The sequence below is a fragment of the Equus quagga genome, chromosome 4 (genome assembly GCF_021613505.1).
Source record: "Equus quagga isolate Etosha38 chromosome 4, UCLA_HA_Equagga_1.0, whole genome shotgun sequence".
Lineage (NCBI taxonomy): Eukaryota > Metazoa > Chordata > Mammalia > Perissodactyla > Equidae > Equus > Equus quagga.
The window spans coordinates 35,825,042-35,839,600 of NC_060270.1; the positions used below are offsets into that span (position 1 = coordinate 35,825,042).

The window sequence follows — 14,559 nt, forward strand, 5'->3', positions numbered from 1 at the left end:
ATGCCACTAATTCATTTCTGCCTCTTTGCTTTTAGATTAAAATTACTCACAAGAACCAAGCGCCCATGATGATGGGACCTCCCCAGAAGAGCAGCTTCTTTTCACTGAGGAGGAAGAGCCGTTCAAAAGACTAAACAATGTGCCAAATACCAGTTAAACCAAGAGATAAAACAAGAAACTGTAATACACACACACACACACACACACACACACACACACCCCTCTCTAACCATTGGAAGCAAAACCACCCTTTAGGAAGAATCCTTCACCCTGACATACATTCTATTTATTTCAACAGTGGACACAACCCACCAGAGCCAGTGCCAACAGAACATTTTGAATGGACTTAGGGCCCACCAGGGTGAGGCTGGCTCATGCAGCAACCTCCACATTCCCAGCCTTGAGTGGGACTTTCTGAGACTGAAAGAGAAATCCCCCTTTCTTCCCACCAGTGCTGCAAGTTTCCTCATGAACATTCGCAAGGAGCAGGCTGCAGGTTTCCTGCCTATGGTGAGATCGGATGTGGCCAAGGAAAAGAACTCCTGTTCCAGAGAACTTGCACAAAGGTCCCTCTGTACAGAGACAAAACAGCCTCCGACTCTCAGAGCAACTCCCTTGGCAGGGCTCAGCAAGCGCACGTTGGTTTCTTGGTTGTCCTTCGAGTGACAATTTCTCCCTGAACTCGCTGAGGAGGCAGAAAGGCTGTGGAAAGCTGTGTTTCCATTCTTGGTTCTCTGCGCTGTCAGTGGGCACTTGTTATTTTTCCCAAAGCCTTCTCCCAGTGGCTGTGTGTTTGTTTAGAGACGGCTCCAGGAGGGCCCAGCGCTGCCTGCACAGCACACCTTAGATGTGGTATTTATTTTCTTAGTTCTGTGAACACCTGGGAGGGAAAGCAGAGAAACTGGGATTTATTTTTCAAATTGGTGTCATAATATTGTGTAAAAAGGGAAGAAAAAAAAAAACACCCCCAGCTTCTTTCTTTTTCAAGCCAAAGCGTGTTTCCTGTTTGAGTTCCAAGCCCTGGTGGCAGACTATTCCTGAAGGCAGAGAAGATGGGAAGGAAGGGCCTTTTGCTAAAGAGCCCAGGAGGCAAACCATCAGGTGGTTCCCTCCTGCCTCTCTGCACGTACCACTCCCAGAGTAGACCTGAATGCCCTTCTGATGGTCTCAAGTGTGTGTACATATATATAGCATATATATTTATATATATATAAATATTTATTTGCTGATGGACTTTTCCTGATTGAAAAAAAAATTATGTAGTATAGGAACAGAAATTGAGAAAGAAAGAGAAGGTTCTTACTCCCAATTCCACCATTTCATTGCCAAGATACATTTCCCCATGGCGATCATGAGATTTAAGGGAAATGAAAGTAGCTTCTTATCATAAAGAGACTGAGAATTTCTATTCTGGATTCTCAAAAAAACCATGAAAGATATGCTGGGCAGGATTTACTCTCCCATTTGTCAGATAAGGAAACTTATCTTGGAAAAGCTAAGAGACCTGTTCATGGTATCTTGGCTAATGTGGTTTGGGAATAAGTGCCACTAAGAAGATATTTAATAGAGAAAAGAATCCATTCATCTTGGAATAGGGGCATTTCCGGTCACTGAGAAATGATTCCATTTGGATCCAGTTGCCAGGGAAGAATGAATGTGCAGCACATATGTGGTTGGGACAGGCCCACATGAGAAAACGGGGGCCTCGTGATGCTTCCTAGAGATTTTCTCTGGCCTGAACTGGTGAGAAGTTGGTCTGGGGTTGAAGGCACTAGACAGATCATTAAATTAAACTCTCCCCATGTCAACTCATCATGGCCATCATAGTCTCTTTGTCTGGAAACACCTTTGGCTGCAGGGATGACCTCAATGGAGAGTTACAAGGAGGACTAAGGCCCCTTCTATGAGGTGCTGCCAGCCAGTATCCAGAGGGGTCTCGGCAGAGCTCAATAGGCTTCATTCAGCTGGTGCCAACATTACCCTCCTTTCCCAAAGGCAAGACTGTGTAGGGCTTCATTGGTAGAAAGAAACATTTGCCTCAGCACCTTTGCTCCCTCAGGCCTCCATCCTCTCTGAGATTTCTCAAGAGGAAACCTGGGCCCACTCAACATCACTCCACTGAGCTCCCCCTGATCTTGTACTGGGTCATCAGGAGCTTTGCACAAAGAAGGAAAAATTAAGATTGTGTATGCATATTGATCCTAACTCTGAAGGAAGCAGTCACCTAGGACGTTTAGGACGGAGATCTAGGACCATCCTACTCAACCGAACAGTGCAGAACACTGGGCAAGGGGAAAGCCAGGCCACCTGAAGAATGTCCTGAATGATGGGATCCTTGGCAATGGGACCAACAAGCTCCAGAATGACGACAGGTACTGTCTCGGAAGCCACTTGATTCTGAAATGAACGCAGGTTTAGCTTTGGGGTCACTGATCCCAAGACATTTACGGAAGTTTTTGCCTGTGTTTCAGCCCTGATCCCCAAGATTGAGGCTGTTGAGACATGGCACTATCAACAGGTGAAACTGGATCTCAGAGATTCACAAGTCAGAGACTGGCCCATGCCTGCTCTGCTCTAGCGCATAGGACTTGCGGTGTTGCTTGAGAGACATGTGCCAAGTCTTTCTTAGAGCCAGAGTGTAACAAACTTCGGTGAAATTGCACTTCCAATTTGGTAACCTCAGTAAGTCTAGTTTTGTTGTTTAATCTGACCCTACAACTCATCCCTTAACTGCTGTGACGGTGGTTTCTTACTGTAGAGTACCTCATCACAGTGGTCCTCTCAGCAACCTCTGAGGTTGGCAGAGAAGGTACTACTATCCTCATCTTAATAATGAGGAAAACCAGGCTTAAGAAGGTTTAGTGACTTGTCAAAGTCACATGGTTAAGCAGTCAGGAGAGAATCCAGACCCTCATTCCTCATGTTATTCTGATTCTGACCATGCCACAGAGGTGTTCCATCTGCCCCCGCGCTTCTACCCCACTAGCAATAAAAAGAATGAAACAGGAAATCTTCAATACATCATGTTGTCCCTGGGCTAATGGGCTAGGAGTTGTGCCTCATTATGGCTTGGTCTTTGTGGGTTTCCTCCAGTGAGTTGAGAATGGAGATAAACTTAGTAGGATGATTATATTTCAGGTCAGAGACCAGCTCCTCTCATGAGAGTTTTTCCACAGATGGAAAAGATATGTTAAAATTGCCAAATAAATTAGGAAATACTTGGCAGAACTTGGAAGAGCCTCCAGACTGGCATTACATAACGTGCATATACATTATACATATGCACATTATATAAGGTGACATAGTACTTAATGTGCTGTATATATTATGTAAATTACATATTTGTGAGTAATCATGATAAATATAGAGACCCACTAATCACTTTTTTACACATACTCAGTGACAGATTAGGAAGTTACTTTGCCAGAGAGTCTTAAAACTTACTCTCTCCTGCTGCTTTGGTTCCAGCTCCTGCCAAAAATAATTGCATCAACTTTTCCCATCTCTAGCCCCCTCTCCTCTTGGCCAAAACCCTCAGTTACCTCCTATCCCAGCTAGGCTGTACCTTCTGTGGAACTACCACAATTGGGATCCATAAAAATAGAATCTTGGGGATAGGAAGGATCTAGACTCCCAGGTTCCTGCTGTCACAAGCCTAAACCTCAACACTTCCAGGGAGGTGGGTGCCTAATGCTAATGTTAGAAGATGGAGGGGGGAGGGGAGGAGGAAAAGGCTACAAACCCTCCAACCGTCCAAGGAAGGAAACTTCATGGTGTTCTTGGCCACCAGTTCCAGGATCCAACAATAATCAATCAGGAAGTTATTTCAAATGTCTACGTCCCCGCAACATATCTCAAACTATAATTTCCTAAAATGTGTTTCACAAAATGCAAGTATCCATAAAATGCTCCATGAAAAAAGAGTTCTGTGGTTGAGATCCCCTTCTAGGCAATATACAGAGAGGCCTGATTTGAAGAACTCACGGTAAAGAACCATAGAAGCCTTAATTTGTCTGTCAACAACTATAGATTAGAAACACAGCCTGAAGCCCATCATTTCTTCTTCTTTTTTTTTCTGAGGAAGGTTAGCCCTGAGCTAACATCCACCACCAAATCTACTCTCTTTTTGCTGAGGAAGACTGGCCCTGAGCTAACATCCATGCCCATCTTCCTCTATTTTATATGGGTATGCCTGCCACAGCATGACTTGTCAAGCAGTGGACAGGTCCATGCCTGGGATACAAACTGCCGAAGTGGAGCGTGTGAACTTAACCACTACAGCACCAGGCTGGCCCCAACCATTTCTTCTTTTTGTCCTCAGTGGAGATGGAAACATGCAAGTAACCATCCCCTCCAATAATATTCCAAAAAAGTATTTTTATAGGACAAGGAGTTTCCATTCTTAAGATATTCTTTCTAATTTGCTTTATGTGATTGTTTAACTACTTGCATTGTTCCCCTCTACATCTCTTCAAGCAAGAATCAAAGATCTGGACTCCTTGTCCCCTGAGTGAGGAAGGGATTGGGGAAAAATTAAGGGGAAAACATGATAGCTGCCAGAGGTCAGACTTCATTTATGGAGCTCCAGAGAACAGAACCAGGTCAATTATTATTCAATTTAATGTCTGCTCTTAGAGCTGGCCTAATATAGAAAGAGCTGCCTTGTTGGGGAATGAACAGCCTTCTGCTCTTACAGGAAAAGCCCTGACCTGGTTTGGTGGGGAACGAGCAGTGTTTGATCTACCTTGTCCAAAAAACTGTCAAGACCATTTTTCTAGGCACCAATGTGAAATCAATAGGTCTATTACTTCCTTTTGAACAGTATACCTGAGTGTCCCTTGTTTTCTGAAGAAATGAAAAAATGACTCCCAGAGAGATTTCTGAATCAGTGGGTACTGACCAGTGGGTACACATGGCAGGATTGACAAAACTCATTGGCACCCTCAAGGTCAGCTAGTGGTGGTGATCTCTCCTTGGTAGCTCTGAGAGTTAAAGGAATGAGTTACAGTGTTAAGACCAAAAGAGATTTTGCATTTCTATTGAGGTCCATATTAGCACTTTGGAATTCTTCTCCTAGTCACAAATACCAGACCTGCATCCGACTTGCAAAGACAATGAAAAAGAAACTATGCCACATCTCAAATATCAATCAAGTTTTAGATAAAATAAGAGAGCAGAATTGTGTAGAATTTTACATGGGGCCATTGTTTTAGCCCACTTTGATGGCCCACCATATTGGAGTGACTTCATATTGGAATGACTTCAACCTTCTACTATAAAGAGAAAACAGGAAAAGGAGATAGGAAAGGGAATTCCCATTTATTGCTTACTGGGTGCAAGGCACTGAGTCAAGGTCTTTTCATGCACTATCCCACTTAATCCTCAGAACAGCCTATGATATGGGTGCTGTGCTTATTTCACAGATAAAGGAATTAGTGCATAGAAAGGTGAAGTACCTTGTCCAAAATCAAACACATGGCAAGTGGTAGAGCTAGGACTTGACGTGGGTCTGCCTCACATCAAAATTTATGCTTTTTCTACCATATTTTAGTGCCTTTAACATTCTTATATAACTACTTCCAACCTTACTCTCATCCTGGGTAAGACCACACAGTATTGACAAATTGATCTCCTATCTGGTCAACCTCTGTATAGCCATCTAATCACGTTCCTACTGAAGAACTTCCAGTGCTTGTTCAAATTTAAACTCAACAGCCTCCATGGACAGCCGGAACCGAAAACCTCACCCTTGCAATCAAATTGGCAGCCATCCCCTAATCCTCAACCTTTCAAATTCTAGCTGAATGGGACTCTTTTCCCCAGGCCTACCTAGTGGATTTTCTATTCAACTCTATGAGTGGGAGAGCCACAAGCAGCCTTCTCAGACTTAAATGCCATGGTCAACAAGTGACTGGCCTGCTCAGGGAAGGAGGGCTAGGGTTGTTGCAGGGAGCCTCCAGCAAGAAGGCTCTGCATGTGATCCTCATTAGTGATAAGCGTGGGCTGGGCCATCTGTGTTCCACAGGAGAACAGAATGGCAGGCTGCCTTTCAGATGCCAAGAGATGCTATCTAATGGGAAGATCCAGAGAGCTCAAAAAGCAGAGAGGCATCTTTTCTCATGGGCATCTCTGTGGGAAGCCAGGGACACAGAAAACCAAGGGGTTTTGGAAATTAGCTGCTTACCTTGCTGGGCATTCCACCCTTGCCACCATTTCCTTCCTCATGTCTGTGGTGCAGGACTGCAAGCAGAGCCCTGCAGCCTCATCTGCTAACTAAACTCCCTTAAATAAAGTCCACGATGAACCTGTGTTATCCTGAAATCTGTGGATGCAATGGCAGGTGCATTATAGCAAGGCACTAGAGTGCAATTAAGCCTCCCAGTCTCCCACGGGTCAGGAAACACTGCAGATAGAAGAGACCATTTAATTAGATGCTCAAGGCAGATTCTAGAGAAATAATCAGAAAACATGGAGAGCTACTCTCAATGAGTCAAATTAGGAAAACACAATTTGGAAGCAAAGAGAATAACATCTAACCCAGGATCAAGCATGTAGTAGGTAGTAAGTAAATATTTGTTAAATGAATGAATAGCTAAAGTCGGTATCTGTCTTTCTACCCTGGAATGGGTAGGGGGAGGGGGGTAGAGGCGATGAAAGCTTTTTAACTAACAACTCAGGAACTCGAAACCACAGGATGTAGAGGGAGCTCATCGAGGCCTTTAACTACCCAGACATCTGTTGAGTGATGGATACAGCTAAATATGGATCATCAAAGGGCTTTCTAGGTCACATGGAGGGCAGCTTCATGATTCAGAAAATATGAAATTCAACTTGGACAGAAGGCCAGAAATATTTTCAATCTACTTCTTAAAGATAAGGTCGGGATTGACCAAGAATAAAAAGGCAGCACAGAAGTGGAGTTACAGCACAGTAAGAGACCAGCATAATAAGATACAGATTAATGAGATGAAAAGAGAGAGAAAACTGGATCTTTTAGAAGATTTATTTGAGCAAGGCGAGATGAGTGTGAACACTACAGTCATCCAAAAATGGAAGAAAGGACTGAGAAATCCTTTGTTTAAAAAAGCTTAAAGTTGAGTTAATGGTAAAATGGAAATATCCAGGTATTGATAGAATTGTTGTTAAATAACAACTATCATTCATTGTTTAGTCCAAAGCCTATTATTTTGACCACTTTTAAACTTCACGAGAACCTTATGAAGTTGGCGCTGTATGGTTCCCGTTTGACAAATGAAGACAGAGCAAATCTCATGGCGGCAGATCCAGGATTCTGGTCTGTCAGTATCCGCCTTCAAAGCCCGTGTCCGTGCCTGCAATGCCTTCACTGAGTCCTCTGAGCTTCAAGCATGGTGACAGGGATTTTCTCCCCCCAAAGCAATACCCTGGGCATGACTTAATTCCTTCTCAAACTGGAAATCCATGTCCCCCTCCTCCCTCTTCCACCGAGCCGGAGTGGGAAACAGCATTCATTTGCCGGGGAGCAGATCTGGGCAGCAGAAAGTCCACATACACCTTACCCGCCTCCTTTATTGTTAGATTCTTTCTCCAAGGCACCAGCCATTTCCTAAGACACTACCCAGGGAACAGCCAGCCAACAATGAACACCTGGTGAAGGACTCAAGAGGTCAGGGGATTCACACAATATTAAAGATCATATTAAAAGATACACAGAGACCATATTAAAGATCAGGTTCAACTGAAGTGAGCTCAGGTAGTCAAACATCAGAATTTAGTAATTGATATCTAAAGGTGGAACAGAGAGTCGAAGTATCCTTTTAAAAAATCTGTTGAGTGAAACATAATTTGGGGTAAAAACACTGCTTCTAGAATGATGGGAAAAAATTGAACTTTTTCCTTTCCAAAAAAAAGAAAAATCCTTTTTCAAATGGAATCTTAGCAAGAATTACAAGGTGAGGGATAATAAAGTGGAAATTTATTTTTGCCTTTAGACAATATGAAAGGAGATGAATTTATAAACCCCACAATATATGTGGCAATCTAGAAGAAGATTCCAGAAAGTCTGCATTTTCTATTGAGGGATTAAACAACAGTACTTTCAAAGTAGCTAATGAACTTATTTTTTTTTTTGAAGATTTTATTTTTTCCTTTTTCTCCCCAAAGCTCCCCGATACATAGTTGTATAGTCTTCGTTGTGGGTCCTTCTAGTTGTGGCATGTGGGACGCTGCCTCAGCGTGGTTTGATGAGCAGTGCCATGTCCGCGCCCAAGATTCAAACCAACGAAACACTGGGCCGCCTGCAGCGGAGCGCGCAAACTTAACCACTCGGCCACGGGGCCAGCCCCAATGAACTTATTTTTTTATCTTTTTGTTTTTTTTAAGAAAACTGGTACCAGTTGGTTACCAGAAAATGGCATGATCTTTAAGAAAAGACAAATTTTCCTGGTAAATATTTCCTCTCTCCCTAATATCCTTGAAGTAAAAGGATTGAGAACTAGATCTTTTAACTCAGAGAAACATAGGAGCATGGGGGGTGTCAATAATAGAGGATGTCATTGAACTACTGTTTGGGATTTGCTATCATCATACTCTGCTACCACTAGGCATTAAGGTAATGATAATAAACCCAAGAGGATTAAGCAACTCCCACCTCCCATCTTCTCCCTGTCAGCCTCCTGAAGCTCCCCCACCCTCCTCCAGGTTAAATATACTTCCTGGAATTAGAACGTCTGGGAATAATTTCTTTTTATTATGAAAATTGTCAAACATACAGAAGAGTAGAGCCATGAGTCTAATGAGAACCCATATACCCATCACTTTGATTCAACAATTATCATTTTGCCGTATTTGTTTCATCTTTTTTTCCTTGAAATATTTTAAAGTAAATTATAGATGTCATGACATCTCACACCAAAATACTTAGGCATACATCATTATGGTGGATCCTTTCTTAAATGTTAAAGGTTGTGGGTATCATCCACTTGCTGGAGGAAGATTTTGGGGTGTTGTGCATATGAGGTCAGTCATTTCTCAACAGACTGAATCCACTTTTCACAAATAGAAGTTAATCAGGACATCACTCTAACACTTAAGAGGAGAAAGTTTTGGGTTGAACCCAAGGAAGGTCTTAGCTGTATTCAAAACATTCCTGATTGATCTGGAAAGAGGAAGGTAAACAGCACATTAACGAAATTCTCAAAAGACAGAAAATGGGGAAGTATTATAAGCACTAATGATGCCAGAGAGAAAGTGCAAAGCACTTGGAGGAGTCAGAAATTTACCTGAACAATGCATGTTTTATTTTTGAAATAAAAATGTTTAACGCATTAGTAGTTACAGAAAGGCTTGACATGGTATTATTTTGGACAGGTAAAACATCGTCTCCGCAGATTCATTTAATCGTATAAAAACCAGTTACAATTACCGCCCCCACAATGTGACGACTGTGAAGCCAACTGAGGGAGAGGGGCAGGCTGCTGAGATGTACAGACAGATCCTCCTGCTCCACTGGGGCTCAACTGAACTGGAAGTATGTCAACCCCCGAGAGAATGTCTGGGGAGCCTGGTTGAGACGTGTTGGCTCACTTATGCAGGCTGAGGTATCATTTGCAACAGGCAAAGTGCAAGAGAAGCAGGTATCATTCCCTTGCTCAGCTGCTGGGGTCAGGGCGGGCTGACTGCAGATGTTCTGGACAAGATGGTGGACAAGGTGGTTGGTTAGTGTGCTTGCCAAAGTCTGCTGGCTCAGTGATTCTGCCAAACAAAAGGGAAGCAGGTAAAATGAGTGGCAGAAGTTTCCAGAATATTGAGCCTGTCTCAGTCAATAAATGAAATGAATTTCCTATTCAAGAACAGCCTAGGTGGTGGCAACAACTGGAAACCAAGGCCTGTTGCTCAAGCAAGGCCTAATTCCCAGCCTGTAGCTGATGGACCTAACTGAGCACACATCTGGCTTCCCACACGTCAGGAGGGCAAGCTCTCTTATCCATGCCACCGGTGCATATCTGCATACCTGTGACTCGCTAACCCCTTCCCCCACACCATGGGGCTGATAAGACCAAGCATCACCTCTTCCTGTCCTGACATTGCTGCTGTGAGGAATGGAAGGCTATGTCAACTGACATGGAAATGAAAATTGTTTTCATCATCCTCAGAGTGGGAACATGTTTTCTTCCCAGAGCGCCCCCTCTTTGGAAGAACACAGTCTCTTCTGAGCTCCCTCCTCCAGCCTAACCCCTGGCCCTGAAGCCCAGGATCCGCTGACAGGCGTGAAAACATATGAGCTCACTGCAGCTTATGTAAGAGCTCTTGGCAGGCCTTCCCGGGAGCACACTTGTGTCTGCCTTGTCTAGGCAATGTGATTTGCCTTTTCTCTATCTCCTCGGAACTCTTGATGAGTCCTTTGTCACAGGGAGGAGGAAGCACGGTGTTCCCTCCTATTTCCAGTGATTAAAATCACACAGTTTCCTGAGGGGGGAAATAAGTATTCAAAAGACAACGTTCACTTCATATGCTAAGTCCCCTTCATGGTGGCACTGCCCCTTTGCCCGGTTCTTTTCCTTGATGAGGCCACAGTACTTTGTTCTCCAAGGCAGGTCAGGTGCCTTGGATCCTGCCTCCCATTGACTTGGTGAGAACTCCCACTCTTTCCTAGACTCCTTTATCTTGAGGGAGGACAGAAATTTTGGGGAACTGCACTTGAGAAATTTGAAGAGAAGTGAGGAGACAGAGAAAGCAAGGGAAGGCCATGAGCCGATCTTCAAATTCAGGGGCTGTTTTACATGGCTCCCAAGAGGACAAGGGAAGATTTTAGGTCAGGATTTGGTTCTCCTCCTGCTGTTGAGGAAAGGAAAGGGACTGGGAGGACCTGGGAGGCCCTTTGCAGGGATGTGCTCCACACTGCTGCCTCAGTTACTCCAAGCCTGGGCAGCTCGAGGCAGTCCCAGAGAAGACAGGGGATCTCAGCCTGTGCCTGTTTGTGTTCTCCTTCCTGAACATGACAGGCCACCACCCAAGGGCTCCTCCTACCCACAGAGCATCAGCTCCAGAAATGCGCTCTTCTCCCTCTGCGCAGCATTGCACTGCTTCTCTCGTGGGGCCAACTCTACTTCCCACATTATAATTCCCATATTATATCTCAGTTTGCCCCCATGTGAAATCGGGCTGGAAAGAACAATTAATACCTTTGTTCATTTACTCATCAATAAATATTTTGTTATTAAATGACGTCTATTTGCCAGGCACCACACCCTAACCTCTCATCATGGCTCAATGCGGGTCTCTTACTTTTCCTCCATCTTTTCCCATCACATTCTGCTTTTCTCAACCTCCACTCACACCCTCTGCCTGCTTCTGCCACTTTTTCTTCTTTCTTTTATCCTCATGATGTTTCTCTTCATTCTCCAACCCCGCCCCCCTTGATTCTATTTTTAGAGTGTTCATACATAAAATCAGAGGATCAGAGGAATCTTAGGGGGTATCTTCTTAAGGGGATACACCTTGTTATCTCCAGGCAAGTCTGTGCTTAAAAGGCCCAGGAAAGATCAGAGGACATAGTCCAGAGCCCAGTTTCAGGATATATTTCAGAATCTCACAACTGCTCCCATCAAGATATCGTCCTCAATGTCTAATTTAAATTCCTCTGTTCAATACTACGCTCCTTTTTCTCCTTACCTTTTGGGTCACATCTCAGGCATAAAGCACCTTTGTGGGTACAGAACTGTTGGGAGGTTTAACCCAAAACAACAAGGGTGAACATCCAGACCATAAGGGTATTAGTTTCAGTGTAAAAACAACAGAATCAGGAACAAAGAAGGGACTAGAGGCCATGGCATTAAGAGGGTTTGGCTTCTGTAAGATCAATGAAAACAAAACAAACAAATCAAAACCCACAAGCATAACCCCATGGGAGTCACAATTTCTAATAGATTATCTCAATGAACATGAAAATTCCATTGGGAGGGAGTTCTGGAATCATAGACCCTCTTGTCAGAAAGGCCCTTCTTTAGATGTTTCATGACTAGTTGGCAGCCAGCGTAGCATAACGTCTGTGCTCTGCTGGGTGTAGTTGAATAACGAATGGTGGCCATTCAGCATTGGTTCCTATGTCACCATATGCAGAATTCCTCTGCAAAGCCATTTTCCAGGCCCCTGCGTAGAGGGAAAGTCAGGTCTACATGTGGACAGGGCCTGATACTCCAGATGTTGCCCCTTTTGATTTGTGAGAATCTGCCAAGGTAGCCTACAGTCTTGATAGAGGCAGTGTGATCTAGTGGGTAGGTTGCCTGACAAGGAGGCAGATTTCAAAACCTGCAGCATTTTCTTTCTGTCTTTCTTTCTTCTCCAGATGGAAAGAAGCAAGAGACCCAACTAAAGAGAATAGGGTCCTACAGAAAGTTGCTGACCCAGTTTCTAGCACAGCTACCCTCTCCCATAGAACGAGAAGTAACCATTTGTGCCTCTCTGTACCATCATCCTCAATGCTCGGTAGATATCTTAGAGAAAGTGTTATTGTAAACAAGTAATCATAATTCCAAGAAGCCACCTTTTAAGGGGGTTCTGATGGATGCTTTTTTCTCTCTGCAGAAAACAAGTGAGACCTTTCTATCTTGGAAAAGTCTGGCAAATGTTTCAGAGAAGCTGCTGTGGAAGGGAACTGTTCCATGTCCCATGATGGTGTGAGGGATGAAACCCTGCCTGGGAGACAAGGGCAACACACGGAGTGGCCTACAGTCCTGTCTCAGCTACGCGGCCTTGGACATGGCCTTCAGCCTTCTGGGGCCACTCTTTCTCCATCTATCAAACAAGGGGGTTCCAAAGACTTTCACTCTTCAACAATCTTGCCTTCACCTGGGATAGATGCTATGGCCATAGGAGAGAGGGCAAGGTCCTTGTTCTTGTGGGTCTTCCACCAGGCCCAAGCCTTGCCCCAGCACTGCTGACCCTGGAGGGCTACTCCCAGCCCCTCAGCCAAGAATCTACCTTCCTTCCCTCTTGAGGATTGATCAGGCTCAGAAATCATCTGATGTGGGGGGCCAACATGAAAAAAACACTACAAGGAAACTCTTGGATAAGCCTTCCACCTACACACACACACACATATACACACACACACATACTCAATCCATGAAGTGCGAGCATTTTCCCTTCTGTGTATCAAACCCACTTTACCCTTTCTCACTGCCAGCGTGTTAGGAGAGAATTCAGTTCTACCTATGGAAAAGCACTGCTTCCTCTTAGGGAACTTAGCTAAACCTCAGGGTTCGGGGGTGAGGCTAAAGGTCCTAACACACTTCAACTGTGGCCCATTAATGCAGATCACCAGCCGAGACTGAGGCAGGAACTAGTTAGCACAGTGCCAGGGTCTAGATCCTTCCCCTGCTCCTCCACCCCCACTGCCTCCCCGCCTCTAGATCTGTTGTTCTTTAATGGGGGCTGCCTGCTCAAGCCTGCCTGTCTGCCTGCACAGAGTGCTGTGGATTTGTTCTGTAATGTACCGTGTGTATGTATGTCCTGACTCTGGTTTACTGCAAATAAAAATGACAGCAAATGGCTGACTTCTGACCTCCTAATGGTTTCTTTTCATGCCATTGCTTGAGAAATCCAGATTGTCTGATCAGCCACAGAGTGCTGGAGATGTGCGTGCTCCTCTAGACTATTCCGTAGCCTTTCCACAGTTGCCCACTGCCGGGGAGCTTCCACTGATACGCCAGGACTGGGACGAATTGAAACTCTCTGTTGCCACTTTCCTGGTATTGAAGGAGGGGGAGAGGAAGCCAAAACTCCTATTACGTAAGCCCCTGCTAAACATTTTATATATATCATCTCATTGACATCTGAAAACTCCCCTATGAAGTGGTTAGCATTTTATAGATGAGGAAACAAAGGCTCAGAAATGATAATTAACTTGCTCAACAAGTAACCTAAGTAAGTCAGTTCTGTCTCTCTCATACCTCAACAATCATACCCTCTCCTCTCAACTAATGTTCCTCCAAGTGTGGCCAGTGGACTGCTTACATCAGAAACACCTGAGGTCCAGATTTCTGGGTCCCACTCAGACCTCCTGAATCATGATCTCTGAGAGTGAGACCCTAAAATTTACTATTTTGTAATCTGGGACTGTAGATAGATCCTTGCGCCCGTGAAAGTTTGAGAACCCCTACACCACACCCTGCTGGCAGGCAGGACCACTCCAGGAGGACAGGGACAAGCCAAGGCTTTAGAATAACTCAGAAACGGAAACCTATAGACAAGCATCCTTATACAGAAGAGATCTGGAGAAGAAGCAGGTCTGGCATAAAAGTGCAAATGGACTTCACATCAGAGATGGTTGGCCCTTCTCCCCAGAATTTAGACCCCAAGAATAAGTCCATCAGATGGTCTCCAGGCTGAGGTTGTCCTGAACCAAGGGTTCAAGGTCACACCTGGGTAGGGCTAGGCAAGGGAGCAGGGGCTCAACACAACAGGCTTGGGGCCCGGGGCCTGTAATGGGGCTGAGCCTCCGAGGAAGACGTGATGAATGCCTTCTTTGCAGCTGCTTGCGGGCTCCCGCTGCTTTTTCAACCCCCACCTCCCTGCCCA

The 14,559-nt window shown here is 44.6% G+C and overlaps 1 protein-coding gene and 1 long non-coding RNA gene across 4 annotated transcripts in view; one reads left to right on the top strand and one right to left on the bottom strand.

Moving 5' to 3' along the window:
- Positions 1 to 2,406, top strand: part of DGKG (diacylglycerol kinase gamma) — a 189,248-nt gene extending 186,842 nt beyond the window's left edge. For 2 of the 3 annotated variants that reach the window (XM_046658673.1, XM_046658674.1), the window contains exon 25: positions 36 to 172. In XM_046658673.1, the coding sequence (XP_046514629.1) occupies positions 36 to 134 (99 nt within the window). In that variant the 3' untranslated portion in view covers positions 135 to 172. Of the gene's footprint in view, positions 1 to 35 lie in introns of all 3 variants that reach the window. The other variant, XM_046658675.1, reaches the window with a different exon arrangement.
- Positions 749 to 14,559, bottom strand: part of LOC124238104 (uncharacterized) — a 32,742-nt gene continuing 18,931 nt past the window's right edge. The window contains exon 3 of the long non-coding RNA XR_006888242.1: positions 749 to 880. This is a non-coding gene — a long non-coding RNA (uncharacterized LOC124238104). The remainder of the gene's footprint in view (positions 881 to 14,559) is intronic.